Source organism: Lissotriton vulgaris, unplaced genomic scaffold (genome assembly GCF_964263255.1).
Source record: "Lissotriton vulgaris unplaced genomic scaffold, aLisVul1.2 SCAFFOLD_1127, whole genome shotgun sequence".
Taxonomy (NCBI): domain Eukaryota; kingdom Metazoa; phylum Chordata; class Amphibia; order Caudata; family Salamandridae; genus Lissotriton; species Lissotriton vulgaris.
In genome coordinates, this window is record NW_028241743.1 from 417,351 (window position 1) to 433,518 (window position 16,168).

Here is a 16,168-nt window from a genome sequence, read left to right on the forward strand (position 1 = left end):
GTTAAATGTGCAACAAACGTTTGTCTTATGTATTGTGATCCCAACCCCTTTTTCCTGATATTTTTCCTTCACAGGTTTTTCTTCCAGAGTGGGGAGAAGACTACATTTTGAAAAGGGACACAAGTTTGTGTTCCCAATTTACACCGATCTAGGGCAGGACGCACCTTAGCGTGTGCGTACCACCCAGGTCTTTCATTTTTTGTCTATTTGGTCCTGACGAAAACCCACAATCGCAAGAGGTTGAAACATGCAGACCTATGACCTTAATTTTAAATCACATAGCACACGTCGCTATTTTAATAACACTACACGTCTTGTACACCGGAGTCTACATAATTAGACATAGGTGTCACAGTTCTTTTATTAGGGTTAGAAAAAATTACCCGCTCCACTGTACTCAGGTGTCGTAGCACACCCTGTTGGCATTCGGCCAGCGGGGAGGGACCCCCATGATGAAGCATGTCACCAACTAGGTTGGTGAGTGAGGGTTCTACAAAAAGGATATGCAATGTCCCAATTAAAGGTTGGGCACAATTGCTTGATTAAGCCTTAAGCTTTCGGCACAGAGACTGTCTCTGTTCTACCTCTAGGGGGTACTCCTCCTTTTGTTGTGTCTTACCTTCGGTCCCTAGGTATTCGTCTCATCATTTATCTGGACGATATCTTGCTCATGCACACCGACAAACAGACTCTTCTTTCCAATCTCAAAGATACTCAGTCTCTTCTTCTCGAGCTTGGCTTCCTTATCAATTTGGAAAAAGCCATGTTAGTTCCTTCTCAAAGTATAGAGTTTCTGGGCTTCCGCGTGGATTCATCCACTGCCTCTCTTTACCTTCCGCAAACCAAAGTCTCAGCCATTCGGTCAGAGATATGTCAAGTTCTTCGTCTCTCAGAGGTCTCCCTTCGATCACTTGCAAGAATCGTGGGCCTTCTGTCAGCGTCTATCCAAGCCATCTTTCCCGGACCTCTTCATTATCGCGCCCTGCAGCGTTTGAAGATAAAGCATCTCCGCCAAGGGCTGGCTTATTCAGATCTCATTCAGTTAGACCAAGAGTCTCGTCTCGAACTACAATGGTGTATAGACCATTTAGATGTGTGGAACGGAAGAACGATCTTCGCTATGGCCCCAGATCTTGTGTTAGAATCAGATGCCAGTCTGTCGGGTTGGGGCGCCCGATGTGGTTCAATCTCGACTGGAGGTACATGGTCTCCAGAGGAGTCGTCATTGCACATCAATTGTTTAGAGATGCTGGCAGGCTCCTTTGCAATTCGCAGTCTAGCGAAAAACAGGGCAAGCTGTTCCATTCTTCTTCGAATGGACAATGTTTCTGCGGTCCGCTACATAAACCATCTCGGTGGCACAAAATCCAAACCACTCTCAGAACTAGCAAAGAGCCTTTGGGAGTTCTGCCTCCAGCACAAACTGTCCCTCCGAGCGGAGTACCTTCCAGGCAATCTCAACGCCATTGCAGATTGGCACTCTCGTTATCTCCGAGATTCAAGCGATTGGAGGCTTCTTCCCTCCGTATTTCTTTCTCTCTCGCAAAGATGGGGCCCTTTCTCTATAGACATTTTTGCTTCCTGTCTCAATTCCCAACTACCCGCATTCTTCAGTTGGCGACCGGATCCTCTCGCTCTGGCGATGGATGCTTTCCTTCAGGACTGGTCCCTTCACCTCAATTATGCTTTCCCTCCATTCTTGATGATCAACAGAGAGCTTGCCCAAGTTCGACGTCAGTCGACCTCCCTGGTTCTTCTAACTCCTTTCTGGCAATCTCAAATCTGGTTTCCTTCGCTCCTGGAACTTGCTGTGGACTTTCCGGTTTTTCTTAGTTGTCAGAAACTGTTTGATATATCAAACGATTGCAGATCCCGGAAGCATCGCCGTAGTAGGAGCAGGGAGGCCGAATCGCGAATTTACGTGCAAGGAGTATCGTGCTAACATAAGGAAGCAACCTTTAACACAACGTCAATTGAAAAGGTCGTGTTAAGTTGGGGATCCAGTAATTCAAATTCTGGCTCTACAGAAAACCCATATCGGTGGCTCCTACTACTAGAGCGCAAAATCAGTTAATGAAATTATAAGGTATCACAATCACGTGAAGACATATGTCTATACCTGGTAATATGCAGCATTGTTGAGACCCGAAAAGTATATCTGGGCAGAGAGTCCTCCATGATTTATCTGGATGACAGTTTCTGACAACTAAGAACTTGGTCCTGAAGAAGGTTTTAATTGTTTCTCCAAAACCGAAACGCCGCGTCGACCCCTGTTCTTGTGAACTTTTTAATAATGTATAAACTATTTGCTTATTGTGTATGCCAATGATATTGCAATGTTTTTAAACTTGTTTCTGTAAAAAATTGTTTTTATTACTTGTGCTTATTGCGATTTACATGCGACTCTGAAATAAACACACAATTGTTATATTTTTCTAAAACTTAATGTCCTGTCCTCTTTAAGCTTGATAAAATCAAGGGGAGTATGAGCTTAGTAGGTATTAAATACATCTGATATTTGTTGCATCATTATGTTGGCTGATATATAATCTAAGAAAGCTACAAATAAGATTTGGTAACAGTATTGTGTGATTGGTATTAGTAAAAAATAAGACTCTGGGCACCTACAAAATAATACTAACCAACTAGGGTTACTTGTGGGACTTCCCTGTTTTTTCAGCTAATCTCCCCTGTCCCAGAATTGACAGATAAGGGGGCCTCCTCCATTTTTCCTTAAATTTTATTAAAGACACGGGCGAGTATTATCCCACCACATCATTACTAATTAATGTTTTGTTTTTTCCCACCCTTAGGAACTCCGGCTTTGCCACCAGCCACTCCTTAGGACAGCGGCTGCTTCTGTGCACTCCCTTTCTTCAACTGGATAACCGACACACTTCCTCTCGACTTTCCTTCATCATTATCCTGCAGTTCTGGTTTTCCTTCAGGATCTATTTACTTGGATATTGACTTTTTGCATTTTGTTTTCCTTAATTCCACTGTTTATGCATTCTTACTGACCTTCTCGCACAAGAAAAGAGGGCTACTCGCGGTCAGAACTGGCCATATATAGTACTTAAGTTGCGATTGGTTGTTATTTGTTTTCTTTATCCCCATTGGCCAGTAGTTGTTCTACTGAGCCTTCTGGGTGTTGTGGTTTTTTGCTTATCTTGCGGCTATTTGAAATAAAGCTAGAAAAGAAGCCATAATACTCGCCTCTGTGGGGTGGGGAAAGATTGACCCAAATGAGCTGACACAAAGTGGTAACTGAAGCAGAATCTGCTATATTGAACTGCTTAGACCTTGAGGCCAGTGAAGAGAATGTAATATCCCAATTTAAACTAATATTAGTGAAAGTAAACGAATGCCTTACTAAGAAACAGAAAGGGTCTAAGGAAAAAAAGAAAAGAGGTTGGTTTAGCCCAGGATGTACCGCCGCCCATAAACACTTAAAGAGAGCATTATCAAAAACAACAAGAAACCAGGAGGAGATTAGGATCCTGAGGAAACAATACAGGCTCGCGTGTAAAGCGCGTAAAGAGGAACTAAAAAAGGCCCTATGGGATCAGCTGCATGAAAGTTCACTCAATAAAGACAGCGATCTGTTCTGGAAGGTGGTAAAAGCACCGTTCCTGAACGACACAGATGACCAGCCTAGCATAGAAGTGGCCATCGAGGGCCAAACCTGGGTCAACCACTTTGCTAAGATCTTCGGACAAACCCAGGCTGTAGTCCCCATAGACAGAAGTCACTCCCCAAATCAGGATAAAGTATTCCCAATCCCACTGGAAATCCAATTACATGAAGTAATCACAGCAGTTAATGCTAGCAAGAGTGTAAAAGCGCCAGGTCCGGTTGGGTCCCGGTCGATTTCTTTAAATTCAAAACAGAACTGTGGGCCCCCATTATAACTAGGGTGTTCAACGCAACAATGCAGTGTGGTCTACTTACCTCTTGGACACAATCTATACTGGTACCCATTTTTAACAAGCTCTGGCGTTGCCAATAGGTCTCGCAGTAGGAAAGTTGGAGCTATTGGTTTTGTAAATGACAAAGCCCTTTATGTATTTAAAATGATAACCAAAATAAAAGGCATTGTTATTTGGAATTGTAATGGCTCCAACTTTCGTAATGCGAGACCTATTGGCAATGTGAGTTGTGTTTCGTGTGTGAGTGGCGTTGTGTGTGTGAGTGGCGTTGCGTGTGTGAGTGGCGTTGCGTGTGTGAGTGGCGTTGCGTGTGTGAGTGGCGTTGGCTGTGTGAGTGGCGTTGGCTGTGTGAGTGGCGTTGGCTGTGTGAGTGGCGTTGGCTGTGTGAGTGGCGTTGCCTGTGTGAGTGGCGTTGCCCGTTGCCTGTGTGAGTGGCGTTGCCTGTGTGAGTTGCGTTGCATGTGTGAGTGGTGTTGCGTGTGTGAGTGGCGTAGCGTGTGTGAGTGGCGTAGCATGTGTGAGTGGCGTTGCGTGTGTGAGTGGTGTTGCGTGTGTGAGTGGCGTTGCGTGTCGTGTGTGAGTGGCGTTGCGTGTGTGAGTGGCGTTGTGTGTGTGAGTGGCGTTGCGTGTGTGAGTGGTGTTGCGCGTGTGAGTGGCGTTGCGTGTGTGAGTGGCGTTGCGTGGTTGAGTGGCGCTGCATCGTTGAGGTTACTAGTATACACTCTAGCCTAGAAGTGCTCGCATATTACCAGTATTCACACCAGCCTAGAAGTGCTTGTGCTAGCATGTTATCAGTACTCACACCAGCCTAGAATTGCTTGTGCATGCATATTGCCAGTATTCATTCTAGCCTAGAAAAGCTTGTGCTGGCATGTTTCCAGTATCCTAACCCTTTGCGAAGTGCCAGTGCTCGTGTACTACCAGTTTTACAACTCAGTCAAGAAGTGCCTGTGTCCTTTTCTACAACCCAGCGCATATCAGTGCTTGTATATTTTCAGCATTATAACCCAGCATAGAAGTGCTTGCATATTATCAGTATTCACTCTAGCCTCGAAGTGCGGTGCTCGCATGTTATCAGTAGGCACACCAGCCTAGAAGTGCTCGTGCTCGCATGTTACCAGTATTCACACCAGCCTAGAAGTTCTCGCGCTAGCATGTTATCAGTATTCACACCAGCCTGAAGTGCTCGCATGTTATCAGTATGCACACCAGCCTAGAAATGCTTGTGCTCGCATGTTATCAGTATGGACACCAGCCCAGAAGTGCTTGTGCTCATATATTACCAGTATCTAAACATGTCGAGAAACACCACTGATTTTAAATTATGAGTATTGCCAACAACTTAGAAAGCACCAGTGCTGGTGTATTAGCAGTACTGCCAACTAACTGTAAAGTGCCAATGCTCGTATATTATCAGTACTGCTTACCAGCTGAGAAGTGCCAGTGTTTGTATATTAGCAGTTCTTCTACCCAACTGAAAAGTACCAGTGCTAGTACATTTTTAGTACTGCTAACTAACTGAAAAGTGCCAGAGCACATATATTACCAGCAGGGCACTGGAATTATGCGATTTCGTTTTTCACATAATTATAGATTTACCACATTTGCCACATAGTCCACTATGTGCCACATAATGTGCAGATTTTAGCCCCGTACAAAATGTCGATTTAACCTCTAACGGTTTAAACGTTACTAAAAATGCAGTGCCACGTGTTGCAGCGCAGAGGAAGGCCCTTGGCAAAGCTGGAATGGTCAGCTTTCTGTTGCTTAGTGCTATGTATGGGTATTGAATTGGTACAGAAGAAGTGCAACTAATGTACAGACAAAACAGTATTACCAAGTTTAAAAAGAGGCAAAATAATTCAATCAAACTATTAAAAAATGTGCTGCATTATGCTAGATAAATTGCTTTTTCTTGCTGCATTGTTTACCAAAACCTTCTGCATAATGCGGCCCTCTCCTGCTGCATAATTCCAGTGGTCCTGATTATCAGTACTGCCAACCAGCCTAGAAGCGTCAGTGCTATGTATTATCAGTTCTCAAGACCCACTGAGAAATGGTGCTTCCAGTTTGTCACTAATATGGATGTAGCGCTGCAGCGAAATTCAGGTATTTCCATATATAAGTTAGTGAAACCTGTCCTTGAAGTGCCAGTGCTTGCAAATCAGCAACGTCGCTACTCTACTGAGGTACAGTGCCTCGACCCAGACATCCTGTTAAAAGCCGCGCAGAAGAGCCTTTCTCTGTTTAAAAAACTCACGAGCTCTTGAGTTTAACCAGTACTTTAATTTTTCATGTACATTTATTGCAATCCGGCTGAGAAGTGTCAGCACTCGTATACTGTCACTGTTGCAGCCGCCGGGTTACAAAATGGTTTTAGAATTTACAAGCACCCGTACTCTCGTCTGAATGTATTACAAACACTGAACATGGCCGATATTACCATATACAAACATTACAGCCTTGCTCACCACAAACGGAAATGCCTCCAGGCGCTAGGAAAACAGGCATTCTTACCCAGCTAGCTCAGTGGCAGACAGTTTATCAACCACGGAATGGTGAAAGGCCAGACTTGAAAGCATGTGGTGACAAGACGGAGGGGAAGGCAGAGAAGGCCAGCTAGCTCAGTGGCAGACAGTTTATCAACCACGGAATGGTGAAAGGCCGGACTTGAAAGCATGTGGTGACAAGACGGAGGGAAGGCAGAGAAGGGGAGGGGGGATGAGAAATGCGACACGGTGTGAAGCACATCAAAGGGCTTCTCCTCCCCTAATTAGGGGAGGAGAAGCCCTTTCGGGAAACTGAAAGTACGGCCGGCCTGCGGCCGGCCATGAATAATTAGGGGTGGAGAAGCCCTTTGATGTGCTGGGCTGGCCCTGAATGCACGTGCATGTTTAATCACGTGGTTCACGTGAACTTCATGAAAACCGCGGGGCTGAAAGCCCTTGGTTTGACGATGATTTTCGCCACTTGAATTCTCGCTCCGCTCGATGCGCTTGCGCACATCGATAGGTCGCGAGACCTAAAAAGGGCAATAGAGAGGAGGTGACTTGTTATCGACCTATTTCCCTCCTCAACTCACTGGGGAAGGTACTGGGAAGAGTGGTACTCCAGCGTTTGCAGGATTGGGCAGAGGATACCGGGGCCCTCTCGGATATCCAGTATGGCTTCCGAGAGGGACTTGGAACAACGGAACAAGCCCTGAACCTGGCCCTTTTGTTGGGAAAATACGTGTCGGCAAAACGGGGGAAGGTCTACATGGTTTATGTCGACCTTTCCGCGGCTTTCGACTGCGTATCCCACGCAAAATTATGGGCGTTGCTGTCCGATATGGGAATTGACGAGGCCCTGGTGACTTTCCTCAGAGAACTCTACTCGAACGCCTCTTCCAGGGTGCGTTTCGGAGTACGGGGTGAACTGTCGGAATCCTTCTCCATAGAGCGTGGGGTCAGGCAGGGGTGCGTCCTTGCCCCCTTCCTTTTCTCCCTCTATACAAATGGTCTGGAGGTGGAAATGCTGAGGGGGGTCTGAACCTGCCCCGAGTGAACAAGAGACTGGTACCCGCGCTCTTGTACGCGGACGACGCGGTGCTCTTAGCACGCACCCCACGTGAGCTCCAAAAATCCCTGAATAGTAACGCTAAATTCATGAGCGACCTAGACCTCCACATAAATATAAAAAAAACTTATGTCATAGTGGCGGGACAAGCTAGGAAACAGGAAAAAGCTATCTTCCTAAATAATGAAAAGCTGGAAACCACCTCCCAGTACCCTTATTTAGGGATTATGATAGATGAGAGGCTCACCTGGAGAGCAGCCATAGAAGCGCGCAAGCACCAACTGCTCCGCTCTATCGCTGCCCTAATGAAATTTGCACAAAAATTGGGGAAAAAGCCTCCGGTAGAATTACTCAAGATCTATAGAGCCAAGTGCCATTCCATCGCACTATACGGAGCGGGCCTATGGGGACACAAAAATACAAATGCCCTGCAGGTAGCAGAAAATATCTTCCTGAGATTCTTGCTTGCGGTCCCAAAAAGAGTCTCCACCTACGCCTGTCATGCAGAACTGGGACTTCCACATATTGAAGATCTGGCTAAAGTTGAACCAGTACTTCTTTGGCGCAGAATATGGGTCTCAACAAAAAAAACACACTCACCAAAGCTATTATCATGGACTGTATGACTCTAGACAGGGCCGAAAAAATAGACTGGCTCATATATGTAAAGAAACTTTTTGTAGACCTGGGAATGCCGGAGTACTATCACAATCCTGAAACCATTGCCGAAATACCAAAAAAAGAACTAAAGGCAAAGGCGTTGAGCCATTTCGAAGAGCTTCGCATCACTGGGGAGATCAGGAAACAATCAGTACAGCACTCCATAGCAGTTATGACCACCCTGGAAATGGAACCTTACTTAACCTACGTAAACTTGCAGTTTGAACATTTCTTATTAACGAGATTTAGGTTGAACATTTTCCACAGGGTGGTAGCATTCCCTAAAAGAAACAGTTGGGAAGAATGTTTAACTCCTTGCCCATGCGACGAACTATCGGAGCAGTCAACAATGCATACTGTTTTGTTTTGTAAATTCTATTCTGCTCACCGCAAATTATGGCCAATCCCTCTGCTTCGATCTCTACATCTTAGAAGATGCCGCCCTGCTATGTTACGGTTACAATTTTTAAACTCGGCTTATGTGTGTAAAGTTGTTAGCACCTTCTTAAAATGCATTTTTAAGCACAGGCTAAACCTTCAAAATAATAATCTCTAAAACTCTTTGATAAAACAATGATGATTTTTTTACTGAACTGAATCTTAATCTGTAATGTCAAATTTTATGAAATGTCTGTATACTTTTATGGTTTTCTTTGTAAAAATGAAACCGAATAAAGATTTTTACTTACTTACTCGCCTCTGTGTCTTTAATAAAATTAAGACTTTCCGTCATACATACTAGGAAAATCTACATTGCTCTCCCTTTCTGGTGAGCTGTTACTTAGACACAGAATAAACTTTGCTTCAAGGAAACTGGTGTCCTCATCTTTGCATCGGAGTTTATGTTTTTAAAACTTAGGTATTTTCCCATTTAAATTGTTAAGTCAGCACCAAAGAACAGAAATAGATTTCTCTCAAGAGCTTTAATGAAAGTGAAACATCAAGATGTCAGGAGTTTAGCTCAGTAAAAATTGAACTGTGTTAACTGTTTGAGTGAACCAAGATTACCTCACTGAAAAGTGAACAGTATTTTACTGCCAATTGAAGACTGAAAACAAAACTAAACATGCTACATCTACTACTATGATACGTTGGGCAAAATACACTCAGCAGAATATTAGTTTTGTTAGATAACTTGATTGCCTGTCAAGACGCAGCGAGAGCAACAGCTATTTGTAAATGACTATTTTCTACCCCAATGTTAAATACACTATAAAGAAATTAGCTTGCTGACAATAAGACTGGGGGTAAGAGGTCTGTTCAGAGGATGAGGCAGATGACTTAGGGATGCGCTAAAAGGTGTACCTCTGGGGTGGGGGCTTAGTGGTGTGTCTCAGATGGTCAAAGTGGATAGGTGTGCATCATTAAACTGCTATAAGCAGGCAGCTTTGCCTCTACACACGCAGGGGGAGGGGTTTGACGCTTTGGCATTTCTATTTTTTCCCCATGCTACAAAGGGTAGCAGCAGGACTTTTCTTTAACCTTTAATCCTTGCACTACAACAATACCTTGTTTTATCAGCAATGGGAGCTGGTTAAATTATATAACCCAGGGTTTTTTGGGCGAGTGACATACAGACTAAACGACATTGGGCATCCTATTGTTTTACATGAACCTTTACTGTAAGCGCCACAACGCCTCATCAGGGGTAGTAAGTGCTATGTAAATGCAATTCCAATTCAATTTTGTCCTTTTTGGGTCGAGCCTAAAGCAGCGCATGCGCTGCTTGCTCGATCTTTTGTAAAGGGCAAAAAAAAGTGCTACCTACCAGAGTTTAGCTGGCCTGAAGCATGAGTGCATGTGTGCGTGCATGCGCAGCCGCCATCTGACTCCTCCGTCACGGGTCATTAAGTTGCTTTCCCCTCTGCCTCCGTCCTGCCATCTGTGTTTTGTGTTTGTTTCACACTGCAGCCACAGTTCATGCTTCTCCTTCTCGTATGTAGTTTCTCACTCCTCCATTATCCTCCTCTTTTTTCCTACATTTACACTTTTAAACTGATTCTTTTTTATTTTTTTTACGAGGTGATCGCTTTTTCATATTCCTGCGATGGTCTCTTGGGTGAAATGGCACAGCAGCAGTAGCATGCTCTTTTATTGCCTCTCTTGATTTGGTAACACTTTGTAAATATTTTAAGGCTGAGGACTGAGTAGCTTGCATCTGCATCTAGCTGGCATAATTATGTCGTTGCTTTATTTTTACTGCCTAACTGCGTCTTAAACGATCTAAAGTTTGGTATTAGTACTTTCGTAGTAAAAACTCCAACTTGAGCAAGGATCTTGCCTTGGCACATGCATGCTCGCGAGCTGCACGTACCCGGGGATGTTCTGCCCCATGCAGGCCAGCCGCCGGCTCCAAGGGTCCATCATCTCTCGGCGGGCAGTCTATCATCGTTTATTTTACTAGTTCTGTCTCCCGGACTCGATGTGAGAGGGAGCTCGCCTTTTTCTGCAGCCTCTGAGAGCTGTCTCCTCAGCCCTGCTCGAACTCCGCGGCGGCAGACGCGTGAGGCACTGCAGTGATGAAACCTGTTGGAATTCGAAGCGGACCAGCTGGTGCCTTGTATTTGTAACCAGCGATGATTCAAGTCTTGCAGATTGTGAAAGAGCTGGTGTCACCGTCGAGGCGCCGAACGGCCGTGGGGAATAAAGGTAGGTGCAGCTCTAGCCTTCAGCTGGGCAGGAAGTGCACAAATTGGGTGTGTATGACAAAAATCTGCCCATAAATAGGACTTTATTTCAGATCTGCTATTTAATTGGCTTCATTCCCTCTCTCATCTGATACATTTCTTTCAAACCAGACTTTTAGGTGCCCTTCACGCATATGCTTCCTTTCACACCTTCACCTGAAAGTTGAAACCCTTCAGGCTTTAGCATTGTAGCCTTTGTAATAATGCCGAAGCCCTCGGAATTTCGACATGTGTTTGGGGAAAGATTGACAGCTGGTGTTTTGTATGTATCGCTTTGGAGCATTTCTTTAACTGCATGTGTATGTATACATATATTAAATCACTACCAATATATGTGTATATATGTAATGTCGCTGTTGCAAATTTAACTCCGGGTGTCAAGCATATAGACTGATAATTCTTTATAAATGATATAATGTATATATATATATATATATATATATATATATATATATATATATATATATACATATACATACACACCACCACACACACAACCACACCGGACCACAAGCATGCACACACAAAACCACAAACACAACCACACACACACACAACCACAAGCACACACACAAGCACACAACTGCGCGTGTATGTATACACATATTGAAACACTACCAACATAGGTGTATATATGTCATGTCGCTGTTGCAAATTGAACTCCGGGTGTCAAGCATATAGACTAATGCTTCTTTAGAAAATATGTATTAACTACTGGCGGTCACCAGTAGGTAGTTATAGTTAGGATCTAGTTTCCATAAGAAATCCGCAACATTCTATTGAGAATAACTTTGGCGCCGGTGGACGAATCTTTGCGAATTTCTCAAAGAAGATGGCCTGCTCCGCTCCTCTCCTTCCCTGAAAGTTTGGGGGGGATTCGTCAAGTGGGGGCTGAGATAAAAGGGGGGTCCCAAAACGTGTTTTCCCCATGTTATTTTCCATAGGACGTTTAGACACGGCTACAGCTCGAACGGCTGAATGGATTTATAAGAAAGTTGGTAGAAAGGTAGAGTCCGGCTCGCAGATTACGCTTTTCTTTGAATGGTGTAAATCTGTCCAGTAGTTGCTGAGAAAATTAACTTTGAAAAAATATATATTGGGCTACATTGGGCTATATATATGTTAGAGCCCAAATGTAGCCCAATGTAGCCCAATGTAACCCAAAGATGGCCACCAGAGACAAAAAAAAACAAATGTAGCCCAAATATCAGCCAGATGTAGCCCAACTATAGCCCAATGACAGAATGTCCCAGAGTGTTCTAAAGAACAACTAGAGCGCTAACAGTCTTACTTATGACAAAAGTATGGCACACCTGAAGTCATCTTGATTGGAATAAAGTGTTAATACTTAAAACATTTAATTTGCAAAGGAACAAAATGAGGGGGTTCATTTTGCCATAGAAATTATGATTAGTGCTGAAGAAAGAAAAATTAGGGCACATTTTGAGTGACTTCTCAAATCCTCTTATATTTCATTAAAAAAATTCTGATATGCAGTCTCCCGAGATGGCCACCAGAGACAAAAGAGCCCAAATGTAGCCCAAATATCAGCCAGATGTAGCCCAACTATAGCCCAAAGACAGTAGTTAGGACCTAGTTTCCATCGGAAATCCGCAACATTCTATTGAGAATAACTTTGGCGCCGGTGGACGAATCTTTGCGAATTTCTCAAAGAAGATGGCCTGCTCCGCTCCGCTCCTTCCCTGACAGTTTGGGGGGGATTCGTCAAGTGGGGGCTGAGATAAAAGGGGGTCCCAAGACGTGTTTTCCCCATGTTATTTTCCATAGGATGTTTAGACACGGCTACAGCTCGAACCGCTGAATGGATTTATAAGAAATTTGGTAGAAAGGTAGAGTCCGGCTCGCAGATTACGCTTTTCTTTGAATGGTGTAAATCTGTTCAGTAGTTGCTGAGAAAATTAACTTTGAAAAAATATATATTGGGCTACATTGGGCTATATATATGTTAGAGCCCAAATGTAGCCCAATGTAGCATAAAAGATGGCCAACAGAGACAAAAAAAAACAAATGTAGCTCAAATATCAGCCAGATGTAGCCCAACTATAGCCCAATGACAGAATGTCCCAGAGTGTTCTAAAGAACAACTAGAGCGCTAACAGTCTTACTTATGACAAAAGTATGGCACACCTGAAGTCATCTTGATTGGAATAAAGTGTTAACACTTAAAACATTTAATTTGCAAAGGAACAAAATGAGGGGGTTCATTTTGCCATAAAAATTATGATTAGTGCTGAAGAAAGAAAAATTAGGGCACATTTTGAGTGACTTCTCAAATCCTCTTATATTTCATTAAAAAAATTCTGATATGCAGTCTCCCAAGATGGCCACCAGAGACAAAAGAGCCCAAATGTAGCCCAAATATCAGCCAGATGTAGCCCAACTATAGCCCAATGACAGAATGTCCCAGAGTGTTCTAAAGAACAACTAGAACGCTAACAGTCTTACTTATGACAAAAGTATGGCACACCTGAAGTCATCTTGATTGTATTAAGTGTTACCACTTTATTCCATTTAATTTGAAAAGGAACAAAATGAGGGGTTTCCTTTTGCCATAGAAATTTTATATATATTCACTGAAAAAACCAAAGGTTTTACACACGTTATAGTTAGGAAGTAGCATTTACAAAACCTAATTGTCAGGATGAAGCCTCACCGCGCCTGCCCAATTGTTAAGGAACTACATTTCCCATGAGCATCTGTTCCAGGAAGTATATGGGCGATGGAGACAGGAAGGAAGTTGCACGTAATTCTGAGTCTTTGCTTTGATTCTATCGAGATTGGAGAGGTGCCTGAATGCTGCGGCGGTTAGCTGTGGAAACCGGCTGGAACCAAGGACTCGACATCACTCGTTCTTGTGAGGTATTGGGGCGGGCATTACAGCCGCTGGGAGCCGCTCTGCTCGCGCGCTGTATTTCCTGTTGTTGCAAGTATCCCTGTTTGTGTGCCGGAGGATACGCGTCGGCTGACGCGTGCTGGTTCTGAAGGGGGAAACTGATTTTGTGGTTTCCGCTGAACTGAGCGGCGGCCGCTGCCAGTTGCCGTGACATTCGTTTGTTCTAGGAATTGTGCCGTTTTTCTTGGGCTTGAGACTAAAGCGGATAAAGCAGTGTTCCGTTTATCAACACCGAGGGTGTGTTTGGTCACGTTTTCGCTGGGGTAGTGTGGTGGTCACAACTACCTACCGCCAGTGCTTTTGGAGTATAGGTGATAGTTGCTTGCAGCGGAACGTAGTGGTGGTCGCAACCACACGTTACCGTTCAGCTACGTGGACATGTGAAGGGTTGTTTCATTATTCTTTCCTTGCCCATTTTTCAGTTATATGGCAATAACATTTTTGAGTGATTATAGAGCTTCCTCTCTTCAACTCTTTATGTTTTATGAACTACTGGGGAAGAGATCTCTACTGCATTGAATAAGTAGAGGACTACAAGTCTATGGGGTCATATGAACAGTCCTATTCCTAATGATATGGTGTGTATGGGTATTGGTGGTAAAGAGCTGGTATGGAGGTGTAGAGATTAGCAATTGGTGTAATAACAACTGTGTTCTGTTGCAGGAAGCTGGACTATATCTGTCTTATGATGGTTGGAGGAAAGTGTACAGCCTCATAAGGTATTCGGGTTCTATAGAGGATTTATGAGAGTAGACTTCAACATAGACTTGTGCTATAATTCCTATGTTTTGTCATTTCAGATCCCTTGTCCCTGCTGACCTTTTCTCTTCCCCTTCCCCGGTCTCTTTTCATTCTTTATCCCTCGCCTGATGGTTCGAACCCCCTGTGTTTTACATCCAGGGTGTTGGTAACATCGGGAGGTGGACCCCTTTGTTCATCGATCGTATCCTGCGGAGCGGGCCCTGACACTAATAGGTTTGACACATGTTATAGTTAACTGGACATTTTACTCATATAAAACCAATGAAATTCCCCTGTTATAGTTACTTCAGCTAACTATAACTCGCGCGCCCGCAATGCACTGCTGATGACGTCACATATTATATCACTCATGACATGGTCAGTGACATCACTCATGACATCACTGATGATATCTGAAATAACATCACTGATGAAATCACTGATGACATCATCCTTGTAAAAGAGTGGTAGACGTCCTCTCAGCGTAATATAACCTTTGATACACACATTTAAAAATAGAAGCTAAAATGTTCAAAGCATGAGTGATGTAATATGTGACGTCATCAGCAGTGCATTGCGGGCGCACGAGTTATAGTTAGCTGAAGTAACTATAACGGGGGAATTTCATTGGTTTTATATGAGTAAAATGTCCAGTTAACTATAACATGTGTCAAACCTATGTTTTTTTCAGTGAATTTCATAGGTTTTGTAAATGATGCTACTTCCTAACTATAACGTGTGTAAAACCTTTGTTTTTTTCAGTGAATATATATATATATATATATATATATATATACACATATACACACACACTCACCACACAACCACACACACAACCACAAAACACACACACAACCACATACAAAGCCACACATACACACACACACACAACCACCCCGTCAGTGCACACTTTCACCAGGCACAGACACCATCAATCATCAGTGCACGCGTTCACCGGGCACAAACACTACCAGCCGTCAGTGCACGCTTCCACCAGACACACACACCACCAGCCGGAGGTGCACACTTCCACCAGGAACACACACCACCAGCCATCAGTGCACAATTTCTACAGGCACACACACCACCAGCCATCAGTGCACATATCAATTGTTAACGCATCCACAATTAACTATTGTAGCAATCGAAACTTTGAAACATATTCCTCTAAAGCGCACCATGCCACCATTGCTACAAAAATGAATACACATTTTTTTTGCCTACAATTTATAGACTTTTGTTGCAATTGGTGTTGCAATATTTAGCAATGCCAATAGCTCAAACTCAATTAATGCGAGACCTATTGCATTGCAAATGCTTGTAGTATTTACTTCTATCCTCATATGGTTAAGCTGATTGAGAAATTGTTATATTGTGCTTTCCTTCTGCTTCCAAGTATATTCAAGTACATGAAAAACAATTCTATTCCTTTTGTTGCATTAATTGTTATAAACACTGTATGAAAAGGATAAAATAATAATAAAAGGGTATAGTTGAGTTAAGAGCATGGTGCAATCAACTGAAGACATGTAGTATAGTCAACGTACCTAATCTTTGTGCAAAAGAAGATGCTGTGGTATCTGAGCTGTCTCCTAGGATACAAGTAGCCACTGGAATAGAGTCCTGAAAACAAAGCAAGTTATATGGTAATTTCTGACATAAAATACTTTTATTTGATC

At 43.4% G+C, this 16,168-nt stretch overlaps 1 protein-coding gene across 1 annotated transcript in view; it reads right to left on the minus strand.

The window, feature by feature from the left end:
• The window catches only part of LOC147669895 (proteasome assembly chaperone 4-like), an 82,185-nt gene that overhangs the window by 36,600 nt on the left and 29,417 nt on the right, over positions 1 to 16,168 (minus strand). The window contains exon 2 of the mRNA XM_086948162.1: positions 16,037 to 16,112. Coding sequence (XP_086804288.1) covers positions 16,037 to 16,112 — 76 coding nt within the window. The remainder of the gene's footprint in view (positions 1 to 16,036; positions 16,113 to 16,168) is intronic.